The sequence below is a fragment of the Orcinus orca genome, chromosome X (genome assembly GCF_937001465.1).
Source record: "Orcinus orca chromosome X, mOrcOrc1.1, whole genome shotgun sequence".
Taxonomy (NCBI): domain Eukaryota; kingdom Metazoa; phylum Chordata; class Mammalia; order Artiodactyla; family Delphinidae; genus Orcinus; species Orcinus orca.
This window is the reverse complement of record NC_064580.1, coordinates 106,954,093-106,975,764: the sequence shown is the minus strand read 5'-3', so window position 1 is coordinate 106,975,764 and position 21,672 is coordinate 106,954,093. Positions and strand designations below refer to the sequence as shown.

The 21,672-nt window shown below is 40.9% G+C and overlaps 1 protein-coding gene across 6 annotated transcripts in view; it reads right to left on the bottom strand.

Annotated features, from left to right (window-relative positions):
• The window catches only part of GRIA3 (glutamate ionotropic receptor AMPA type subunit 3), a 291,139-nt gene that overhangs the window by 18,959 nt on the left and 250,508 nt on the right, over positions 1-21,672 (bottom strand). For 4 of the 6 annotated variants that reach the window (XM_049704677.1, XM_049704679.1, XM_049704678.1 and 1 more), the window contains one exon: positions 6,421-6,668. In XM_049704677.1, coding sequence (XP_049560634.1) covers positions 6,421-6,668 — 248 coding nt within the window. Of the gene's footprint in view, positions 1-5,743; positions 5,859-6,420; positions 6,669-21,672 lie in introns of all 6 variants that reach the window. The other 2 variants (XR_007474784.1, XM_004284850.3) reach the window with 1 other exon arrangement.

Below are 21,672 nucleotides of genomic sequence, written 5' to 3'. Positions count from 1 at the left end.
CAGAAAGGGCATAGACATGCACCATTTAACTGTGCACTGCAGCGGTGTCTTTCTTCTTAGCAATTGTTCAACAGCATTCTTACCTTCAGGCTTTTCAGTCCTGCTCCTCTTTCTGTAGCTCTGGTGTTGGACATTTGCTCATTATTTGTCAATAAGAAACACATTCAAGTTATCAGGATAATACCAAAGGCAAATAATCACATCCTAATCATAGAAACCATGTTAAGGCCACGCAGTCAATTTAAAAAAAAATTCACTAGAATGGATTAATTTTTAAAAATGTTTTCTTTCTGGATTACAATATTTTTTTCCGGTGGTAGAATCTATTTTTTAACACCATCTGGTAAAATCAATGGTTTTGGTAGTCCCTGGACTGGTTCAGTTCTTAAGGCAAAAAGGTCCCTTGTTTGAAGTAGCCACTTGAAAGAAAGTGAGGGTTTGCTCTTGGAAAGAAAACCTGAGTAAGTTCAAGGAGCACATTTAGTCACTATCAGGAAAGATAACTGTCAGTTTCTTCATACTTCCAGGAGGCGGCACCAGCATAGAGACATGCAAACCAACGAAGAGCATAATATACTCACCCTACTCCTTGATCCCAAACCAGTCTCGGTGATTCACAGGAACTTCTTCTAAGACCCAGGGAGTGCGATCAATCTGTAATGATTCTTGACTACACACATAACAGTGTCAATAGAGAGTCACTGGGATCCATCTTAACCCTGGGTATCCAAAATGTCTACCTTTAGGGATGGCTCCTGCCAATAAAAGGTCCATCTTGTTGCAGGTAAAAGACAGATGCAGATTCACATCAATTACCTAAGGCCCAAGAATGTCAAAGAGTTCTGGGTGTGGAAGAGAAGTGGTTAAGAGATGGTGGCATAGGAGAGGAGAATTGTAGACATACATGGAAGAAGAAGAAATACACACAAAACTGAGGATCTCATTTATATATATAGGAAACACAGTACCACATCATTCATCTCCGTACCACCAAACAGAAGCCAAGGACATTTGGAAATGTGCTGTCCTAAAGTATAAATTTTTTTCTATCTCTGAATAGGACACTTGCTAAGCAAATGTATGGGATTAAAAAAAAAGATTGTTAGTTATAGGGAGGAGGAACATGTTTGAATTTCTTAAGAGAACAACTCTTTTTAGGTACTTTAAAAGCACCCATGTGAAAGGAAGCACAACTGATTTTAATTGCAAGCCATTTTTGGAATTTACTAAAACAAGTTCCGTAAGTTCTTCCCTAGCATCACATTGGTTAGTTTATTCTAGTTCCTATATATTTGTGAAGATAATAAAACTGCATTTCTCTTATCAATACTCTATAAATCATAATGGTCATCCAACCATTTATTTAATTAATGGAAGTTTAAGTTCATATCCTATCCTTATCCCTTACTTGCCTATATGCCTTACAAGTTAAGGCAACTCTCATTGCGGTCAAGTAGCTCAGAATGGTCTCCTTTAAACATTCTGTTCCAGTGTCCCCCAAAGCACGCAAAGTGTGCTGATCTTCAGCGTGGAAAATATGCACACTGGAAGGCGATTTAAATCCCTGGATAGAACTAGAACCAGGGCAATTCTAGGGTGAGGTGGGGTAGAGTTTATAATGCCTTATCACCCATCACAAATAGATTGTTTCAGTGACCAGCCCCCTTCAGGTAAGGTAAGGTTACATGGGGAAGCTAAGCTGGTGCCCTTTACCCAAGATTAAGGGAATGAAGCAGGGTGGGTGGGGGGATCAGAAGAATTTGAAAGTTTGAGGGGACAAGCAGCTGGGGAGGGAGGCTGATGTGGTAATTCAGCAGCTGAATCTCCATTCTGCTGTGGTTTACAGCGACAGACTTTCACTGGCTGTGTCACAAACCCCTGGTGATTGGGGTTTATCGCTCTTTATTGGCTCTTAATTACGGCATTTGCACACACAGTGTAATAAAGCACTAACACAAAAGGGTGGTTTGCAGGTTAAAAATTCCCAAACCACAGCTCTAATTTCCATGATCCTTGCCTGTGCATTTATAGTCCATCATGGAAGGATCAAGTCTGATTTGTTTAGGCCCAATTAGCCCAGGTTTAGGAAATTGGTAAAACCAAGCAGTATTTTAGTTCTAACCTGTAGGGCTGGCGCAGGGGCTACCCTGGTGACTGACCTTGTCTTTATTCATTGTATCAGAAAAATAAAAAAACTCTATTTCATTAGCTTAAGCGAGTGCACATTTAAAACAGCCTGATCATTGCTTGTTTCTTCCATAGCATAGTAACATTTTGTGAAAAGGCTTAGAATGTGTAATGTCTCATGTCAGGGGGGAAAAGTCAACAATTTAACATAATTGCCCGTTTATCATTATTTAAAGGTTGCAGGGGAGAAAGAGAGAGGGGGGAGGGGGAGAGGGGGAGAGAGAGAGGGAGGGGGGAGAGAGAGATGGGGGGAGAGCGAGATAAGTAATACATGCTTTTCTCCGTCTCCTGGTCTCAGAGATAATAGGTGTAGAAGCGTTTTTGAAAAAGTAAAAGCACTCATAAATGTCAGGCTTTGTGATTATTGTCATTTTTAGTCATCAGTACTGAGGGCTGGAATGGCTTAAATATGCTATTTGCCTTGTAACCAAGGTAGTTGAGAATAAACCTGATTTTTATGGAAATATATCACATGCAATCAGATTCACATTGCTCATTGGATGGGTAGATGTGATAAATTGCTGTCTACAATATTATCACCAGAGGTGGCCCTGAAAGTCAGCAGAGATTTGTGACAGCATTAGCTGTGTGACCTTCTCAAAGTCACCACCATCTCTGGGTCTCACTTTCTCTATGAAATGATGATCTATTTGTCAATTGTCATGTTAACTGGGGATGGAATACAATAAAGAAATGTAATTCTCAAGCCATTTTACTAATACAGTTAAGACTCACTGATTTGGACTAACAGAGGTGAAGGATTATCTGAAGAAGAAAGTGCTGAATTACAAAATAGGTTCGAAGAATGACAGTTTCATTGCTTGAAGTCTGTTTTGTAATTCAAACTCACTCTAAAACATTGCCTTAGTGGAGGTCCTCGTGAGAACTGCTTTAGCAGATAAATTTGTAATGAATATGATTATATCTAAAACAATGCTTCCGACATTTGAAAAAGGTTTGTTCTCTTAAGGAAAAATTCAACTGGCAGTCTAGTCTAAACTCTTCATTTGCTTAACAAACCTCTCAACCTCTCTTAGACTGTAGACTGGTCCCTGTCCAGTTTATCTCAAATTATAAATTAGAGGGCTCCAAAGTAATGAGGTTCCACTGCCTTTTCCACCTTCTTCTCCATTGATTTGTTTTTGGCATCACCACTAAATAGTGGGAACAGATTCAAGTTCATCTCTTGCCCCTTCTCTTGCTCACTCTCAGAAAACTGCAGGTAGCAAGAAGGAAGGAGATAAAGGCAAGCTCCTTGGTAATCCAGAAACAGAATAAGCAATTGTTGGATAGGCAACACTGATCATACTATTATCCATAGTTGAGAAAGGGGTCGACTTATTTCCAAAGGTTGTCTGGAGGAATGACCCAAAAAAAGTGATTTGAAAGATGCCTGGCAAGTAGCACTATGGTCAGAGAAGTTGGAAATATCTAGGATCTACTGAAATATTTTTCTATTTGCATATCAAAAATCAGATAATCTGGAAATCGTGGGGCTGGCAACAAAGTTACTTGATAATTTTGCAGCAGTATTAGTTGAGGAAATATCTGGGTGAAAAGTAAAAATTCAGCCAGATGTGTGCAGGTTTTTTTGTTTATGTAACATCAAACATCTGGTTATTTGAGAACTTCTGGGCAGTTGGCATCCTGTGGATGTTTTAGAGTCATCTTGATACAGTCCATGGCTCCTTTTTAACCGTGCTGGGTATGAATGATGAATTCGTGACAGCCATGTATCCAATCCAGCTCAATTTTTCACTCTGCAACTCACTTGAATGATATAATTAGGTTCTCCGTGGCCTGATAATAATATGAGAAAAAAGACCAGGAAGAAGGTTCTAAATACTCTAGGCATCAGGTGAGCCACTACAAAACTCAAATGAGCCAAGTGAATGGCATCAGTTCACACTGGTGGGAGAGGAAGTTACTGCTTTTTGACACATGGTAAAACCTTGATTAATTGGAATCCATAAGGGATGGATGGAATTTTCAATAAGAATACTCATTTTGTCTCATTCTTAGCTAATCACACTTTTTGTTTTCTCAAAATGCTTGTATCCACTTTCTTGCCTCAGGCAAGCGGCCTCTAATGTTTGAGGGTCAATCCAGATGGAGAGAAGATAGAGGAGACAGAGCTGAGTGTGACCCAACCATGGGTCATCTCTTGGCAAGTGATTGAAAAAAAAATCAATTCCTTGCAGTCTTCTTTTCTGGTACTACTGCTGCTTCCTCATCAATGTGGAGTACTGGGGCGGGGGGCAATTCAGTTAGTTGGGGTACTGGTTAGGTGAGCTCTGGTTAATCAAGGTTTTACAATAAAAGACCTCGCCAATGCTTGGTAAGATTATGTCCTGAAGAAAGTCATTTTTAAATTTAGTTCTTGGAAAGTGCTCTGTGTTTCCAAACCCATATTATACTGCAGACTGGCAAACTAACTTTTCCGTCAGGGTCCTGAGGAGTGGAGAGAGAAAGAGAGGAGCAGTGGTGTAACCATTGTCTCTGAAGGAGAAAAGTTTCGGCTTGCCTGTCTGTTCGTCTCTGATTGGGAAACACTATTCTTCACCTTAAGACGCCCATGGTATCTTGGTCGTACAAGAGCCGATCGTACATGCTTCAATATAATTCTCATGCCCTTTGGGCCATGGAGGATTCTGTTTTCAGGTCCTCTCCTGTACTTACCCAACGTGTCTTTCCATCATTTGGTGTTGTGGCTTCTGAGCTCGCCCCTATTTCTCGTTGCTTGGTTGAAGGCTATTCATTCTTTCTAGCCCCGAATAGCATTAAGGAGCCGAAGGAATGCCAAGTAAGATGGTTTTTTCTCACAACGGTAGCCTGGATAACCATTACACCTACCTGAACTAAGAACACAGCTAAGGAGAAGCCACATCAGGGATGCACACACATAGAGTATCAGTTAGGTGACGCGCTTGTTTAAATATACAAAATATCTTTGTAAAGTCTATATATGTGGTGACTTATTGAAGAAAAACCCCATTTAACTTGAAACTGAGCTTGTTCTTTGGCTTTCAAGTTGAGTGGGGCCAGCTTAAATAGGCCATCACATATAGAGAGCAACGTCTCATCACTCATACACATGATGGAAGAAGCCAGCCAGCCACTGTAAGCAACCATCATACCATCATGCCTTAGGGGAAAAAAGGCTGTAACCTGACTTTTCAGTAGATGGATTTGATTTCTCACACCACTCATCCGAGGCAGGTGGGGACAGTCTTAAGGAAAGCCTCGGGCTCTTGAAAGCCTAGGGCGTTGAAACCTACACCACGGCCTTCATAAGGCAAGCGGTCTGGTGTGTGAGGGGAGGGAAGGGGTGTGGATGGGAAGCCTCTGTCTGGGAGTTTAAGAAGGGACCCAAGTTAGATCAAAACTGCGGGCGGTGCCCTGGAGCCTTTCTAGGTCCCAAAGCTGCCAGGCAGGGGAATAACCTGGTCATTCCACTTTATGTGTGAGTCTTGTGCTCTCTCCTCAATAATAAGATAACAGTCTTGCCGATTACTCGTCACTAAGGGTACCCGGTTGTGGTGACATTGAGGCTGACCTTGGAGTCACCGCCCCCGCTGCCGCACTCTCCTTTGTCGTACCACCATTTGTTTTTCAATTTGTCCAAGAGGCCTTGCTCATTCAGTTTTAATACTGCCAGGTTAACAGCATTTCTTGAAACGATAAAACATAACTTGTAAGAAAATGCACAAATGCTTAGGAAATCGTTAACGTATAAAAAGGAGCACAAGAGGACAAATTGGCTAAATTTCACAGAACGTGGAGCTATAAAAATGTCTGTACAGCAAATACAGGGTTAAATATTGGAAGGTGGCATGGAGGATAACATTTGCTCAAAACTGAAGTGTGCGGGATGGGGAGATTGTCTTTGATAAAGAAAGTAACAAGAACACCACATCCATGCAATTAACATTCGTCACATATGGTACCATAACTTGGCTTTTACCATTTAAATTGAAAAAGCCGTTGAACTGTAAAATTAAACAGCAACAAACAGTCAGAGAGGACAACACAGAGAGAGAACATTAAAAAAAAAATGGATGCATTAAATAGATGAGACCATAATTTACCGTCTTATTTAACTCCATGGAATATTGTAGATTTTAAACTTTTAAAAGTTACCTCAAAATCCACAAGAAAGAAAATGACAACAAAATGCATCAGGGTAGGTGGAATACTATAACAACACGGATATTGTTATATTATTCCACCCACCTTAATGCTGAGCCTTTAGGGGTTGCCACACCATAGCCTTTGGAATCCAGATTTCCACCAACTTTCATCGTATCACACGGTTTTCTCTGCTCAATGTACTCATTCATGGTTGACTCCAGCAGGAAGGCGAACTTTCCCTTGGACTTCCGCACTCGGGCCACTCCGTCTGCTGTTGTTTTGGTAAACACAGATGGCTCTGCTGATTTCATGTAAGACCACATTTTCTCATAGACAGCAATCTTGGATCTCTGCAACAGAGATGAGAATTCTTAGAGCTACCAGATATTAAAACTGGAAGAGGCCTCAGTGCAGTGGTTTTCAAATAGTTTTGATTGCCACCCACAGTAAGAAAAGCACGTTACACTGCAACCCAGTAAGTACATTCATACGTATGTAAGCATGGTTCCAAAATAGGTTTCTCAAAACCACAGTCATCTTTGCTGTGTGTGATGCTCTCTGATATCTTCTATTCTATTTGAACCACAGTCATCTTTGCTGTGTGTGATGCTCTCTGATATCTTCTATTCTATTTGAATTCACTTAGAAAAATGCCAGTCAGGACCCACTACATTGATTTTATGGCTCCAATAATGGGTTTCAACACTTTGAAAAACACTTTCTTAGTTCAATCTTTCTCTCAATTCAGAAATCACTCCTACACTATCCTGCTATGTGATTACCCTTTACTGCCTGAAAAAGAAAAAAAAAACCCAAAAAACGGCTATTGGAAGGGAGTATACAACCATTTTAGTTAGCCTACTCCAGTATGGGGCATTAATTATTCTAAGAAAGTACTTCCTTATTCTGACCTGAAATTTGTTTCTCTATGACTCCTACCCTTTACTACTATCCACTAGAGCTATGCAAAGTAATTCTGTTCCTTCTTCTACACGGTGGTCCTCCAGATATTGCAAGGTTGTTGTTATGCCCCCTCTTCATCTCTTCATCAGGTTAAACTCCACTGATGTCTAATACTATTCCCGGAAGCCTCATAGAACCCCATGGGTCTTTCTCCCATGGGGTTCTAGCTAGCAGTGTCTCTCTTAAACTGGAGTGTCTAGAAATAAGCATGGCATCCCTGTTATACGACAAGGACAGAATGAAAAAAACTGCTTCCCGTCATTGGAGCATTATTTTCTATCACTACTGCTTGAGCTTTCATTAACATATTTAGTCTTTCATCCATCCTTTCAACAAATACTTATTGAGCACCTGCTATATACAAACCACTCTGCTGGGGTGTGTGAAGAATATGTGAGTCCTTCCCTCAATTCAGATTGAGGTCAAACCCTCCAAACTGTTAGTTTTTTGTACCATGCCAAGTTTCCCTCATCCTTAGATTTTTGAATTTAATTCCATTAAATTTCAATTCAATTCAGGTGGTCCTTAGAACATGTACTAAATACTTACAGGTCTATGTTAGGCATTTTGGAGAATATAAAGGAAGCATGGTCTCAGTGACCCCATGACTTACAATCGAGTTGGGAGCTAGATCCTTAGGAATGAAAACCCTAGAGAAAAATTAAAAAGAATCTTTGACCAGAAGTGAGATAGCCTGGTAGAAACTATAAACACATGCCGTGTTTTCAAGCATCCTTTTATGGCGTTTTCTGGCCTCTACCTCAGCTTTTTGGATTGTTTATTTAGCTTCTCTTCTCTGGACTTTGGCCAGCTGCATTGTGTCTTTCTTGAGGCTTGCTTGGACCTGCTCAAATAATTCCAGAATTATTTGCACTCCCAGAACTATCACCATGGAAATTAAGCATTGTGTTTATGGCAGTCAGATCCTCAATGAGTCACTGAAATTATTCACTGAGTTGCAATATGCTTGATTTGCATAAAGAACAGGAAGAAAAGCCAATATGGCTGAAGCCGAATGAACAAAAGGGAGAAAGGTAGGCAAAGAGCTGAGAAGAATAATCAGAGGTCAGATCTTGTAGGGCCCTGTAGGTCATGGTAAAAAGTTTGGATTTGTTTTACATGTGATGGGAAACCATTGGAGGACTTGAGGAGGAGTGTGAGAAGATCAGATTTAAAAATTTAAAGTATTACTCTAGCTGCTGTATGGAGACTAGACTATGAGGTGGGCCAGAGTGGAAGCGAGGAGATTGGTTAGGAGGCTATCCTAATGATCCAGGGAAGAGATGGTTGTGACTTGGACTAGGCTGGGAGCAATGGAGGTAGAGGGAAGAGGTTGGATTCAGGATATGGTTTGGGGAGACAGCAAACAAGCCTTGCTGATGGACATCTTCACCTGATGGACCTAGAGACACTTTCAGATTAAACATTTCCAAACCAAACTTACTGTCTTCCTTGTACAGCCTGGTTCTCCTTCTAAATTCATCAGCAAACTACCTAACATCCAAGCTAGAAAGTTTGGTTTTTATTCTTTCTTCAGCCTCTCATTATGCCATGTTTATTCTAACATAGAAATGCCTGCAGGGTCTGTCCTTTTGTCTTCTTTTCATTCTCATTACCGTTGTCCTGGGGCAGGCTCTCCTATTTTTGGTCTAGACTGCATTGCCTCCTAACTGGTCTCCCAGCCTCACCTCTCTCTTCAATTTATCCTCCAGTGTTCCTTTCAAATGTAAATCTCATCAGGTTACTTCATTCTTTAAAATTCTCCGATAGTTCCCTAATAGCTACAGGCCAAAATCCAAACTCTTACGTATGATATTCAAGAGTCTTTATGATCTTGACTACTCTCCTAGGAGCCAGTCACAATGGACTACTCACTGTTCACTGAAATATGCCACACATTTGCATATCTTCTACCTCTGGTTACGCTTTTGCTTCTGCCTGAATTATCCCTATTCACCCTACAAGATCCAGAGTGAATATCATGTCTTCTGTGAAATCTTTCTTGACTCACCTCAGTCCCCACAGAAGTGCTTCCTCAGCTAGTCTCCCAAAGTACTTTGTTCGTACGTTTGCTATAGAGCTTTTACTAAATTGCATTAAGGTGAGTTGGCTGTGGGTCTGTCTTCTCCATGTTTCTGGGTGATTTTGAGGACAAGTCCATGCCTGATTCATTTTGGTAGCCCTCTTGGAATCCAGCATAATGCCTGATGTATGGTAGGTACTCAAGATATATTTAATAACTGACCTTAGGCCTGATCAGGGTGACAACAAGATTCTTGGTCAAAGATATCAGAAGGTTGGTGAAAATGGCTACCAGCACTAATTTTATAGCACTGTAGAATTCTAGAGCTGAAGTTACTCTAAAGATCATTGGATCTTTCTTTTTTGTAAATAGGTTCATTAGAAAACAAACTTATGGTTACCAACAGGGAAAGGGGGGGGGAAGGATAAATTGGGAGATTGGGATTGACATATACACACTACTCTATATAAAATAGATAGCTAATAAGAACCTGCTGTATAGCACAGGGAACTCTACTCAATACTCTGTAATGGCCTATATGGGAAAAGAATCTTAAAAAAAAATGTACGTATGTATATGTATAATTTTTTTAACATCTTTATTGGAATATAATTGCTTTACAATTATATGTATGATTGAATCATTTTGCTGTACACCTGAAACTAACAACATTGTAAATCAACTATATTCCAATAAAAGTTAATTAAAAAAAAAGATCATTGGATCTTTCTCAGCTAAACCACTCAGGATATATGTTTTATAATCCGTGGTTTGTTTGGTTTTTTGCCACTTAGCCTGCCTTTGATGTCCACCCTAATAACTTTCCTCCTAATAAGATTGAAATGAAATCTCATCCATTGAAATTTATGCTCATTTCACATCACGTTATCCTCATCTGACACATGAAACAATTTCTAAGCATCATAATGAAATATTCTCAATGACTTTATTTCATTTCAGTAGGAATTTCCTAGACAATTGCTCAAAGAATTTTTCAAAGTAGTAAATAATTCCGATGCACAGAAAGATACAAAAAATTATGTTAAGAACACCTGTGTACCTGCCACGAAACTTAAGAAATAAAATATTATGAAGTTAGTTGAAGTGTGCCTATGTATCCTCCCTAATTGCATACCCCTCCTCTGGGCCAAAAGTAATCTCTATACTGAATTTGGTCTTTATCATTCCCTTGCATCTCTTTATACTTTTTCTCCTTTGTAATGGCTGCATAGCATTTTAATCTACGAATATATCATACCTTATTTACCCAATCCCCTACTGAAGGACTCTTAGGCCAGTTCCAAGTTTTTGCTATTATAGACAACACTGTGGTGGGTGTGTACCTTTGTTCACTTACAAAGAGGCATTTTGTGTTCTTCGTCTTGGCCCAATCAAATCTGAGTGAAAGGGAGAGGGAGTTAGAACAATTTGTCTCTTACACAATTTGCAAATAGGCCATTGCTTCCAAAGGTAAATTTATAAGGCAAGGGCAAAGGGGTCCATGAAGTTTGATCTGCGTGTAGTATAGTTTGGACTCATTTACTTCATCATTTACTTGAGCTCTTTGATTGCTGATACAGGTTAAAAGGTTTATTCCTTTAGGTAATGATGCATTTCTAGGAGAAAAAATGGCAGTACTTGAAGTGGGTACTTTAAATGTGTGTGGTGTACATGCAACAGATATTAATGAATGCAGTAAATGAAAAGTTAGTTAGTGGCAGAAATGATTGGGTCCTGGTTGATGACTGATTTCTGAGGGACGTTAGAAAGGGGAAAAAGAAATGGCTCATCAGTGAGAAAAATTAAGCTGAAATGTTTACCTTCCTAACTAGTGTTTAAGTGACAGTATAACATTGAGAAAAAAAGAAAAAAATATCGCTAGCATTTTGGTTTTTTTTGCAGTCTGTCTTATTTTGGCTGAAATATTGAAGGCAATAAAAGGTATTGGATCTTAGCTCAATCATCTGGAAGAAATTTTAAAATTTATGGGCAGGATGTGTAACAGCAAATTCATTTTTCTCTAACCCACCACGATTCATTTATTTCATCCCACAGAGCACCATTTTGTACCTAAGAAGGAGTAGACAATGGTTATGTAGAGAGGCCATAAGAAATTCTCTTAGAACTGCTAGATAATTAGCAAATGAAATCCAGAAAGAGAAATACACGAATGGGGGAGGAACAGATTAACCCCAAACGGTAGCTAAAGTAGCACACTAGCATTCACGGATTCTACAGTCACTGTTCTGACTATCTGTGATAGACCATGAAGGTCAATGATATGGAGAAGTTTGCTTTTTTGTTGAGGTGAGAATTTGAATCTTGGGCTCTGTGAGGCTGGTGTGTGGAAGCAAGTGACTAGTGAGGGCGCTCAGCCCACCACTCAGCCCTTGGCTTTCTTTGCAATGGTGTTTGTTGCTCCTTGTCACTGTGCGTAAAAGTGTTCCTCTGTAGACCCAGGTCAGTACAAGGTATGGTGCAGTGGTCGAGAGTATGGAGTCACACTGCTTGTGTTATAATCCCATTTGCCTAGTGTATAAATGATCTGGCCCCTATGTGTCTCAATTTCCTCATCCATAAAATGGGATGATTTTTTAAAAAAGTGTCCACTTCAAAGGTTTATTGAGAGAAATTACATGAGTTAACACAAGCATCTCACTTAGAACAGTGCCTGACACACAGGAAGTGCTGAAAAACAATACATATATTTATAGTACAGAAAGCGTAATTTGTTTTAGTGGCAGAATTTAATAGCACTATAAATTACTTCAGTCCCATATTTACAGGAACATTACTTCATTTTATAAAGGAAATTATATGTGCAAGTATTATTCACATATCTGGATCTTCAGACACATTCCTGGTGAATGTGCATGGTCTGCCGTCAGCGAAAATCATTATCATGTGATTTGGATTTAAAAATTTTTGTTGGTGGAGGAAAAACGGGTAGAATGGCAAATTTCCTTTTTTTTAACATCTTTATAGGAGTGTAATTGCGTTACAATGGTGTGTTAGTTTCTGCTGTATAACAAAGTGAATCAGCTATATGTATACATATATCCCCATAACCCCTCCCTCTTGCGTCTCTCTCCCTCCCACCCTCCCTATCCCACGCCTCTAGGTGGCCACAAAGCACCGAGCTGATCTCCCTGTGCTATGCGGCTGCTTCCCACTAGCTATCTAGCAAATTTCCTTTTAAATTTATGTTTTGTGGTTTAGTTGAGGTTCATACATTAAAATCCTCATTAGCCAGAACACCGCTACTGGGAAGACCTGGTGAATGAAATTTTCTGCTTCCCTCAGAGTTAAATTAGAATATTCACTTGGTCAATAGAACATCCAGTTGGAGTCAGTAGAGTAACAGACTTTTAGGGACAGAAGGGACCTTAAAAACCATCTGGTTCAGCCTTTCCCCCAGTGTTGCAATGGCTTCTCTGCTCAGATGCCTCTAGCGGTCAGGCACTCACTAGCTCACAAGAGGCTCAGGAAGTAGCTTACTCCATGGTGGGACAGTTCAAGTTGATAGAAAGTTCTTTTTGTTGGGCTGACATCTCTCATGAGAGCCTCTCTCCACTCCAGTCCTCCTTCTGCCTTTTGCTTGAATTGGGCAATCTCTCGGCTTCCATTTCTCCACTGCATGTAGCACTGATTTTACTGCCTTGTAATGGTCACCCCCAGTGGACTCTGAGCTTCTTCAGAGTAAGGATTACGTCTTTTTTTGTCTCTGTATTCCCACTGTCAAGCATAATGCCTGGCATGCAGGGAACTCTCACTACGTATCTGTGGAACGAATGAATGTTAAAATTGTAGTTCCACCCGCTGGTCCTAATTCTGCCCTCTGAAGTGATACTGAATAACTACGCTCTCTCTTCCACATGATGTACAGCATGAAGACTATCACCACCGTGTCACCTTTTAATTGTCTCTTATATAAGCTAAATATTTTAACGGGCTTCACTTGTTACTTGTATGACGTGAATTCCAGTCATCCCCTTCCCGTTCTGGTCACCATCTCCCAGATATGTATATTTTTTAATTTTTCAAAGTCCCTCCTAAAATGTGGCCCCCAGAATTGACCACAATATCCTTGATATAGTGGTACTAGCACAAATGACAATGAGACCATTTCTTCCCACGATCTGGACATGAGCACAATTTTTCACTCTGACAGGATTCAACAGGCATATTTAGATATGTTGATATTTGAGAATTAACTGCATTCACAAAACAGACCAATAAATTGAAAGCATAATTGTCCACAGAGGCATAATCTGCTAATTCACTTTATGGTATTAATTTACTGTCAGCTTGCAGGCAAAGTATTACATAATTTGTGAAGATAGTATTGGTGCTTGTGACATCTCTATGCCTCAAAGGTGTCAGATGTGTTCTGAGTGAATAATTTGAGAGGGCAGAATGAAAGAAAGGTAAGGGGAAGACGGTTTTAGTTACTTCGTACTCCATTGTTCCTCAAAGGGGCATGGTCTAGCTTTATGTATTTATTAACTTTTCTTGGCCACTGTTGCCATCATGCCTATATTGTCCATTTGCATCACTGTATGTATAAGACTAGCCTTGTACAGACATGTCAAAAAGAGGCTAGATTGAGCTTCTAAATCCTCTCCCTTAACCATTGATATGTCCACCACTTAGGCTATCATTCCTTTAGCTATGTTTTGCTTTTTGCTGAAATGCAAGTTCTCCTGCAAGGGGATCACACTTTTGGTTGTTTTCCATCATTTATTCCTCAGTGCATATGTTTCCAATCCTTTTCTGTGAGCAGGGGAGGGGAGGGGGAGGGCATCTTGTACCTGGTAAGGTAAATGGGGAAGAGGTGGTACTGCCCAGGTGGGGAAGTGACAAATGAAGTGCATCAGAAACAGTCAAAGTTAATTCAGTCTTGCTTGATAACAGCCCTAGTAGTACATTTTTGTAGATTTTCATTCTCAAAATAAAGAGAAAAAAATAATTTGTTGATTTCTTTTAAAAAGTGGGGCTTTCATGTGGGTTAAGGGCAAGACATCCTGGTCTCCAATCTCACATTTCAGGGAGGTATTAATAGAAATATCATGCCCCTTGAAGTTATGCTAAAGTATAGGCACCATTTCAAACAGAATTTATATGGATATGGTCCAGCCCTAGCATACGATTTACAACCACTACCTAACCCACCTGGGAACAGTGTACTGTTTGCGAGCACAGACTCTGGAGTCTGCGTGAGTGAGTTCCCAGCTCCTTCACCTACTAGCTGTATGGCCTTGGGCAAGTTACTTAATTTCTCTGTTTCTGCACTTTGAAAATTGGATAAAAATATAATCTATTTCATGGAGTTGTCATGAGTATTACATGAGTTAACACATGTAAAACCCCTAAAACAGAGCCTAGAACAAAGTATGAGCTCAATCAAATGTTAATTATTATTGTTTTGCCGACTTAATGGTGGCTTTATCAAAACCCATAAAGCAGGGTTTCTCAGTTGGGTAGCACTACTGATATCTGGAGCATTGTGGTTGATCATGATCATCGTTGGTTGTAGGGGTGTCTTGTGCATTGCAGGATGTTTAACAGCATCACTAGCATCTATCCGCTAGATTCCAGTAACGCCTCCTCTTCTCAGGTCGTGACAATAAAAAGAAAATGTCTCCAGATATTGCCAAATGCCTCCTGGGAGGCAAAATCATTGCTGATTGAGAGCCACAGGGGTAGAGGATACCGCGTCCCTTCCTCTATTCCCTCAGAATAGAGCAATAGGACCTTAGAACCACTTTCCCCAAGAGTTTGTTGACTCTGGCTTTCAAAGTCACAGAGCCACTGATGCTACTCTCAACCCATTGGACTATTCTTAGCCTGACCTGACCAGAGAAGCAGAAGACAAATCAGAATAATAATCTGACTTTGCATGCCAGGGAGGGACACCAGGAAGGTGACCGGAAACTGATCTGGGTTTTCACCTGCACCTTTGGAAAGGAGACATCTGCAATAGTATTCCTTGAGGTAGAAGGAAACCTGTCCCTGGACTTTAGAGCACAGCATGAAAACATCAGGCAAAGGCACTTGGGATGTGTACTTGACGTTTGCGAGCAAAACTCAAATGTCTAGGCAAAAGGTGACCTCGCCTGCACTGAAGTTATCTAAAAGCCCAGCCCCCAAAATAACTCAGCCAGGATCATAGCACACCAAGAGAAAAACAAAGAACAGAAACCAGTATTCCATTCCCTTCCTCCCCCTACTTTCACTAAAACACAGTCACAGCGCAGCCACTGATTGTCTGAGGCAAAAGGAAACTGACAAGCAGTCTGAATGTTTAGAAAGGTGTGAACTGACATGAAGGAAATAAGGACAATGATATTGGGGCTTCAGTCATGCTTTAGAAATGAAATCATTTCCTGTGTGCCTTGCTCCAAGTCAACATGGAAACCATTTCCTTTGCTTCAGGGAAAAAATGTGTAAAATTCAATGATTCCTTTTCGCAAATGTGCCTCATCAGAGCTACTGATTTCTTTAAAACGCGTGTCAGATGCATTTGGCAAGCCAGATGTGCTCTTCCTCTTCTGCCCCAAATTGCTCTGATCCCTTCACGTGGTGAAGTGTGGACACCAGGGGCCTGTAGCAGTGTTACAGTGTGTGACAAGAATGTTCATTTATTCCAGTGCCTCGGTGGGAAGAGATTGCAGTTAATTTACAATTTGCCCCGACTTTAAACAAAACAAAACTTGAAGAAATAAACGTTTTTAAAGGTGAGTTGTTCACTTTCACCAGAAAGGATATGGTCAGGGTTAGAGCTGAAGAGGCTGGGCTTGTAGTGGAAAAAGTGTGTCTGTAGCCTTGAATTCAGCAGACTTGGATGGGGTCTCAGCTTTGTTCCTCATTAACTGTGTGACCTGGGCAAGTTATTGAGCCAGTGGCAATCTCTGAATTTCTATATAGGAGGCCCTTCAGGGTGGCATTCTGGTTGGGATCTATCTGTAAACTATGTTTGCATAGCAAGCACACAGTTTTTCCCAGACTTGTTTGTTTGGTGACTTTGGGGTGGATTGGTGGAAAAGAGCACGTAGGTTAAAAGCCCTCTGTGGCCCCTCTTGACATCACCGGTATGTGCAATACAAACTAGAATCTGCAGACAGAGACCCAAAGCCACCTTTTTTTCATTTGTACCACCTAGTAATGCCACCTGAACCTTTATTAAAAGCAGAAATTTCAGACGGGGCTAAGTAATTCAGAAGAGAAAGCAGATTATAGTTTATAATGATGTTCTCTTAATTAAAGGTATGATCTAGAGAAGAAATTGACCAAATTGTTAAGCAATAAATAGTCCACAGTAAAGTTAGAGAAGGCAAAAATGAGTGAGGGGAAGGCATTTTTGTTGGAAACTCTCGCCATTTCCCCCTTTCTTAGTGTCCTGTTCATAGGGCTGGTCTTCTCCAGCCTCTAGAAGGCACCTTATATGATACCAGGAAACCCACTCTCCTTTTCGGGACGTGAATCCCCTATTCAAACAAAAATTATCCCTTGCTCAAGGGTAACAGAAGCCCTTATAACATCAGTGAACACCTCCATGAGGACCAAGACTACTGACACCAGAAAAGGGGTACAGGATGGATAAGTGAAATCAGGGGAGACAGAGGCTGAGAATCCTGAGAATCCATGACTCCCAAGCGATGGATTGGCTCTAGGGCTGCCATCACTATCGAGCACTACAAGGCCATTTACCTCAGCTTGCTGGAGTTCTATCTGTCAATGAAACTTCATCTTCAGCAATCCGGAGCCTATAACCCTTGGCCAATTGGACTTCACTTTCCAACTGTGTTTTTGTTTTCTATCAGTAAGATATTAAAAAGAGAAGTTCAATACTCTTATTATTCTTGAATCAATTAATTGTATTGCAGAGGGCAAACCTGACAATGCAGAGCCTAGAAAATGCGAGGAACAAGTTCTCTTCTATTAAGGAGAAGAAGCTATCCTGGAATTGCAATTTTTTGAGTTTCCGCAGTGGCTGTTTTTTCCAGGTCCTTAGAACAAGAACTATTTTCGTACTAAGGGAAAAAAAGCAACAGAAAAGGGCTTCCCTGATGGTGCGGTGGTTGGGAGTCCGCCTGCCAATGCAGGGGACACGGGTTCGAGCCCTGGTCTGGGAGGATCCCACATGCCACAGAGCAACTAAGCCCGTGCGCCACAACTGCTGAGCCTGCGCTCTAGAGCCCGTGATCCACAACTACTGAGCCCGCGTGCCACAACTACTGAAGCCCGTGCACCTAGAGCCCGTGCTCTGCAACAAGAGAAGCCACCGCAATGAGAAGCCCGCGCACCGCAATGAAGAGTAGCCCACACTCACCGCTAGAGAAAGCCTGCATGCAACAAAGACCCAACACAGCCAAAAATAAATAAATTAAATAAATTAATTTTAAAAAAAAGCAACGGAAAAAAAGAAGCAATTTTGCTCAGGGATATCAAGAAGAGCCCAAATTTTCCACTTAGTATTTTTTTGGAAGAGTTAGTTTCCCAAAAGGTGAGCTGGAACTAATCTGAAGAGTTCTGTTCTCTATCTGTAGGTAATACATACCTGGGAAGCTACTGATCACTGCTCCAGTGATTCTGATTTAATTGCGTGATGTGGGGCCTACATTGAAGAAAACTTCCTAGGTGATTCTAACATTCAACTTGGGTTTAGAACAATCAACAAAGATTCTACAACAGCAACAACTGACTGCCAGTTATTTGCAATGGATACTGACAGTGAGAAGGCTACCATTTATAAGCACTTACATGTACAGGAACAGTGCTTCACACTTTACATACATTATTGAGAATCCTCAAAATGACCTTGTGAAACAAATATTATCCCCATTTTATTGATGAGGTAACTGATGCTTATAGAAGTTAATTTGCTGGTTCCAGATGATACAGCTGGTAAAATTTCTAGCCCTGACCTCTTTAAACTCCAGGCTCATTTATCCAACTGTCTACCTGATATCCCCACTTGGGTATCTCATAGGCATCTCCAACTTAGCGTGGCCAAAATGCAGCTCTTGATTCTTCCCCACCCCCGCTTGCTACTCCTCCAGGTTTCTCTATCAGAGAAAACGGCGCTACTATCCAATTCTTCCAGTTGTGCAGGCCAAAATCTTTGCAGTCATCCTTGACTTTTCTCTTTGGTCGCACATTTCACAGCCTGTCAGTGCAATCTTCAAAATATATTCAAAATCCAACCTCTTCTTACCACCTTCATCTTAGTCCAAGCCAGTCACTTTGCACTTGAAGTCGTGCACTCATTTCTTAAGTGGTCTCCCTGCTCCTCAACTTTCACCCTCACCTAGCAGTCTGCCGCATCCTTTTGCACATTAATCGGATCATGTCACTCCTCTGCTCAAAGCCCTCAGAATGACTTCCTATCAAACATAGAATAAAATCCAAAGTCCTTACCAGGCTTTAGAAACCCATGACAACGGGCTCTGGGTTGTCTTTGCTGCTGTCATCTCTTTCCACTGTTTCCCTCTCTCACTTCACTCCTGCCACATGGGCCTTTAGCGTCAAACCTACCAAGCACATCCCCATGTCAGGACCTTTGCTCATGCTGTAACGTCTTGAATGCACTTCTCCCCACCCCTACCCCACCTCGTATTTGTGTAGCTGGCTCCCTCACTTCATTCAGGTGTCTGGTCCAATGTCACTTCAGCAGAGAGGTCTTCTTCCATCAGCTGAGATGAGATAGCACTCCCAACAATTTGTCTTCTTACCTACTTTTTTTTTTTTTTCATTTTACTTAACACCAACTGAAACATGTTATTTACATATTTATAGTTTTTGGTCTCATCCACTGCAATGAGTGCAAGGACTTTGTTTCGTTTGAGCACTTTGAGCAAGGGCTGTCACATAGAATATACTCAATAAATATTAACTGGATGAATAAATTATCTGAAAATATTAACTGGAGTAGCTGAGATTTAAACCCAGATCATTTGACACCAAAGTCTATATTCTTAATTACATTGTCATCATTGGTCTCCCTCCCACCCCGTTTCACACCTCAGAGAAGTCAAGTGGCAATTCCAAGGTTGCAAAGATGCGAAGTGGCAGAATTAGTACTCAAATCTAGGTATGTTGGCTTCCAAAGCCTGTGCCTTTTCTACTATTCCATACTGCCTTCCAGTGGAGAAATTGCTAGGACGACATGAACCAAAATGCCCGTGAATTGATTGAGGTTTACTTCTTTGACCTGTCATTTTGACATGATTTTCTATAGCCTTAATCTTCTTTGGCTCAACTTTGAAGCCTGTGCAATATGCTATGAGGTAAAAGGCAACTATATAATACTCCACTAGCCTGTCACAAGGCCCTAAATCCTACCACTAGAGATCATGCCTTATTTGACTTAGACAAATTACTTAAATTTCTCTAAGACTCTAATAATTATCTCTGAAATGGGGATAGAATATTAAATGAGATGATTTATCTAAAGCACTCATCACAGTTCCTGGCATGTAGTAAATCGTCAATAAATTAGATTATGCTATCATGGCGAATGGAAGGGTCACACAACACATCACCACCACATTTACATGACTTGGTTTGTTAGAGAATTTGTGCCAAAGGACTACTGGAGGGAAGGAGAATCAAGATAGTTCTTGGGGAGGGCAGGCAAGATGAGGTGTTACCCTGATAAGTCAGGGGGCAGATGAGGGCATGGGCACATGTAGATGGGCAGAAGGATGGTGCCAGGTTATGTGATGTCAGTGGGACTGAGGCACAGACTAGAATCAAAGCTAATTCACTAGGTGTTTAGCAGAGAATACCTTTTAAGGCCAAATGGGGCTACTAAAATGCTCAATTTCAATATAATCACATTTCACCCTCCCCTGTGGCTCTCAATATTTGAACTGTTGGGTTTAAGATGTAAGTCTTTTCCTTCTTGATACGCAAGGAGTCTTCCGGTAAGTATTATTTCTAAAGGCGCTGTGCCGAGTAAAAAACGTGGCTGGCTGGGGTTTTGTCTGGCAAACACACTGACTGTGAAAGCTGCAGGAAACTGGATTCCCTGGCATTTGCGTGTCCTGGCACAAGCTCTGTGGTATAGAAACTCGAGCTATAGAACCTTCTGGTAAGTGCAGCATGTGGAGGTGACTTCACAAAGTGATTAGGCTTCACTAACCTTCACCACTGGGGACCAAGGCAATGGTTCCCATATGCAAAATGGCAGATAAAACTACTAATTTACTGTTACCTAATTTAGAGAAGTAGTCAGATAGCCACTTAATTTGATATGCACACTCAAACACAAATCAACATACTTTACACCCGTATTCTTCATGCTCAGTCCTTGATCCCAACCTGTCTTTATTCTGCTTTGGTCAAGCATGAGGGCTGTGGAGAAGCCACCCAGGCACCACTTGTTCTGCAAGAGGCTTGCTTGTCTATAGTGACTTGTTTTCTTTAGGTGCACAGAGCAGTGGTTAAGAGCATAGGTTCTGAAGTTATAAAGACCTGGCTTTGGTTCTTATTACCGGTGCGACTTTGGGCAAATAATTTAACCTCATTGAGTCTCAGTTTCCTCATCTGGAAAATGAGGATGGTAATAGGACCCACCTCATAGTGTTCTTGCAATGATGAAATGAGAGATTGCTTATAATGAATTGAGCATAGCTCTTGACAACATAGTAAGCACTGAGTTACTTAGTTAAGAAAGTTAAGTGAGAAACTTAGTAAAGTTTCTCCCACATTCAATAGTTGTATCAGGCACTGTGGAAGGCTGCTGTAGGGGATGAAGATATTGGAAGACATGGTCCTTACGCTCAAGAAGCAAAGGGAACTAACAGTCAGAAACCCTGTCCAATAGCACGTTCTGAAATATTCTATGTGTCATCCTATATGGTAGCTTCTAGCCACACATGTCTGTTGAACACTTGGAATATGGCTAGTGTCACCAAGCAACAGAATTCTAAATTTAATTACTTTAAATAGTCACATGTGGGTGCTAGGCACCATATTGTATAGTGCAGGTCTACAGCTTAAGTAAAGGAGAAGGCAGAGAGGTACCAAAAGGCAGCTCAGGGGCACCAAGAACTATTTTGCCTGCTTCACAATATTTTTCTTATTTTCCCTGATGATTGAAGTGATGGCTGCATGAAATGGAAGTCCTGCCTGCATCAGTTGGAGGGGTTGGCTATAGCCTAGGTCAAGGGGCAGGGGAGGAGGGGGAATAACTCCTGCCTTATTCAGGGCTAAACTGTAACTCTGGGATAGTTTACCCAGCCTGTGTTTATGGAAGGCCTCTCTAGAAAAAAGGTAAGCTGTATTATTCACGTGGGCAAAAATCCCTTGGGTGTACGTAGGAACTGTTTCCTTTAAATTTATCCTATTTGTGCAAAATTGAA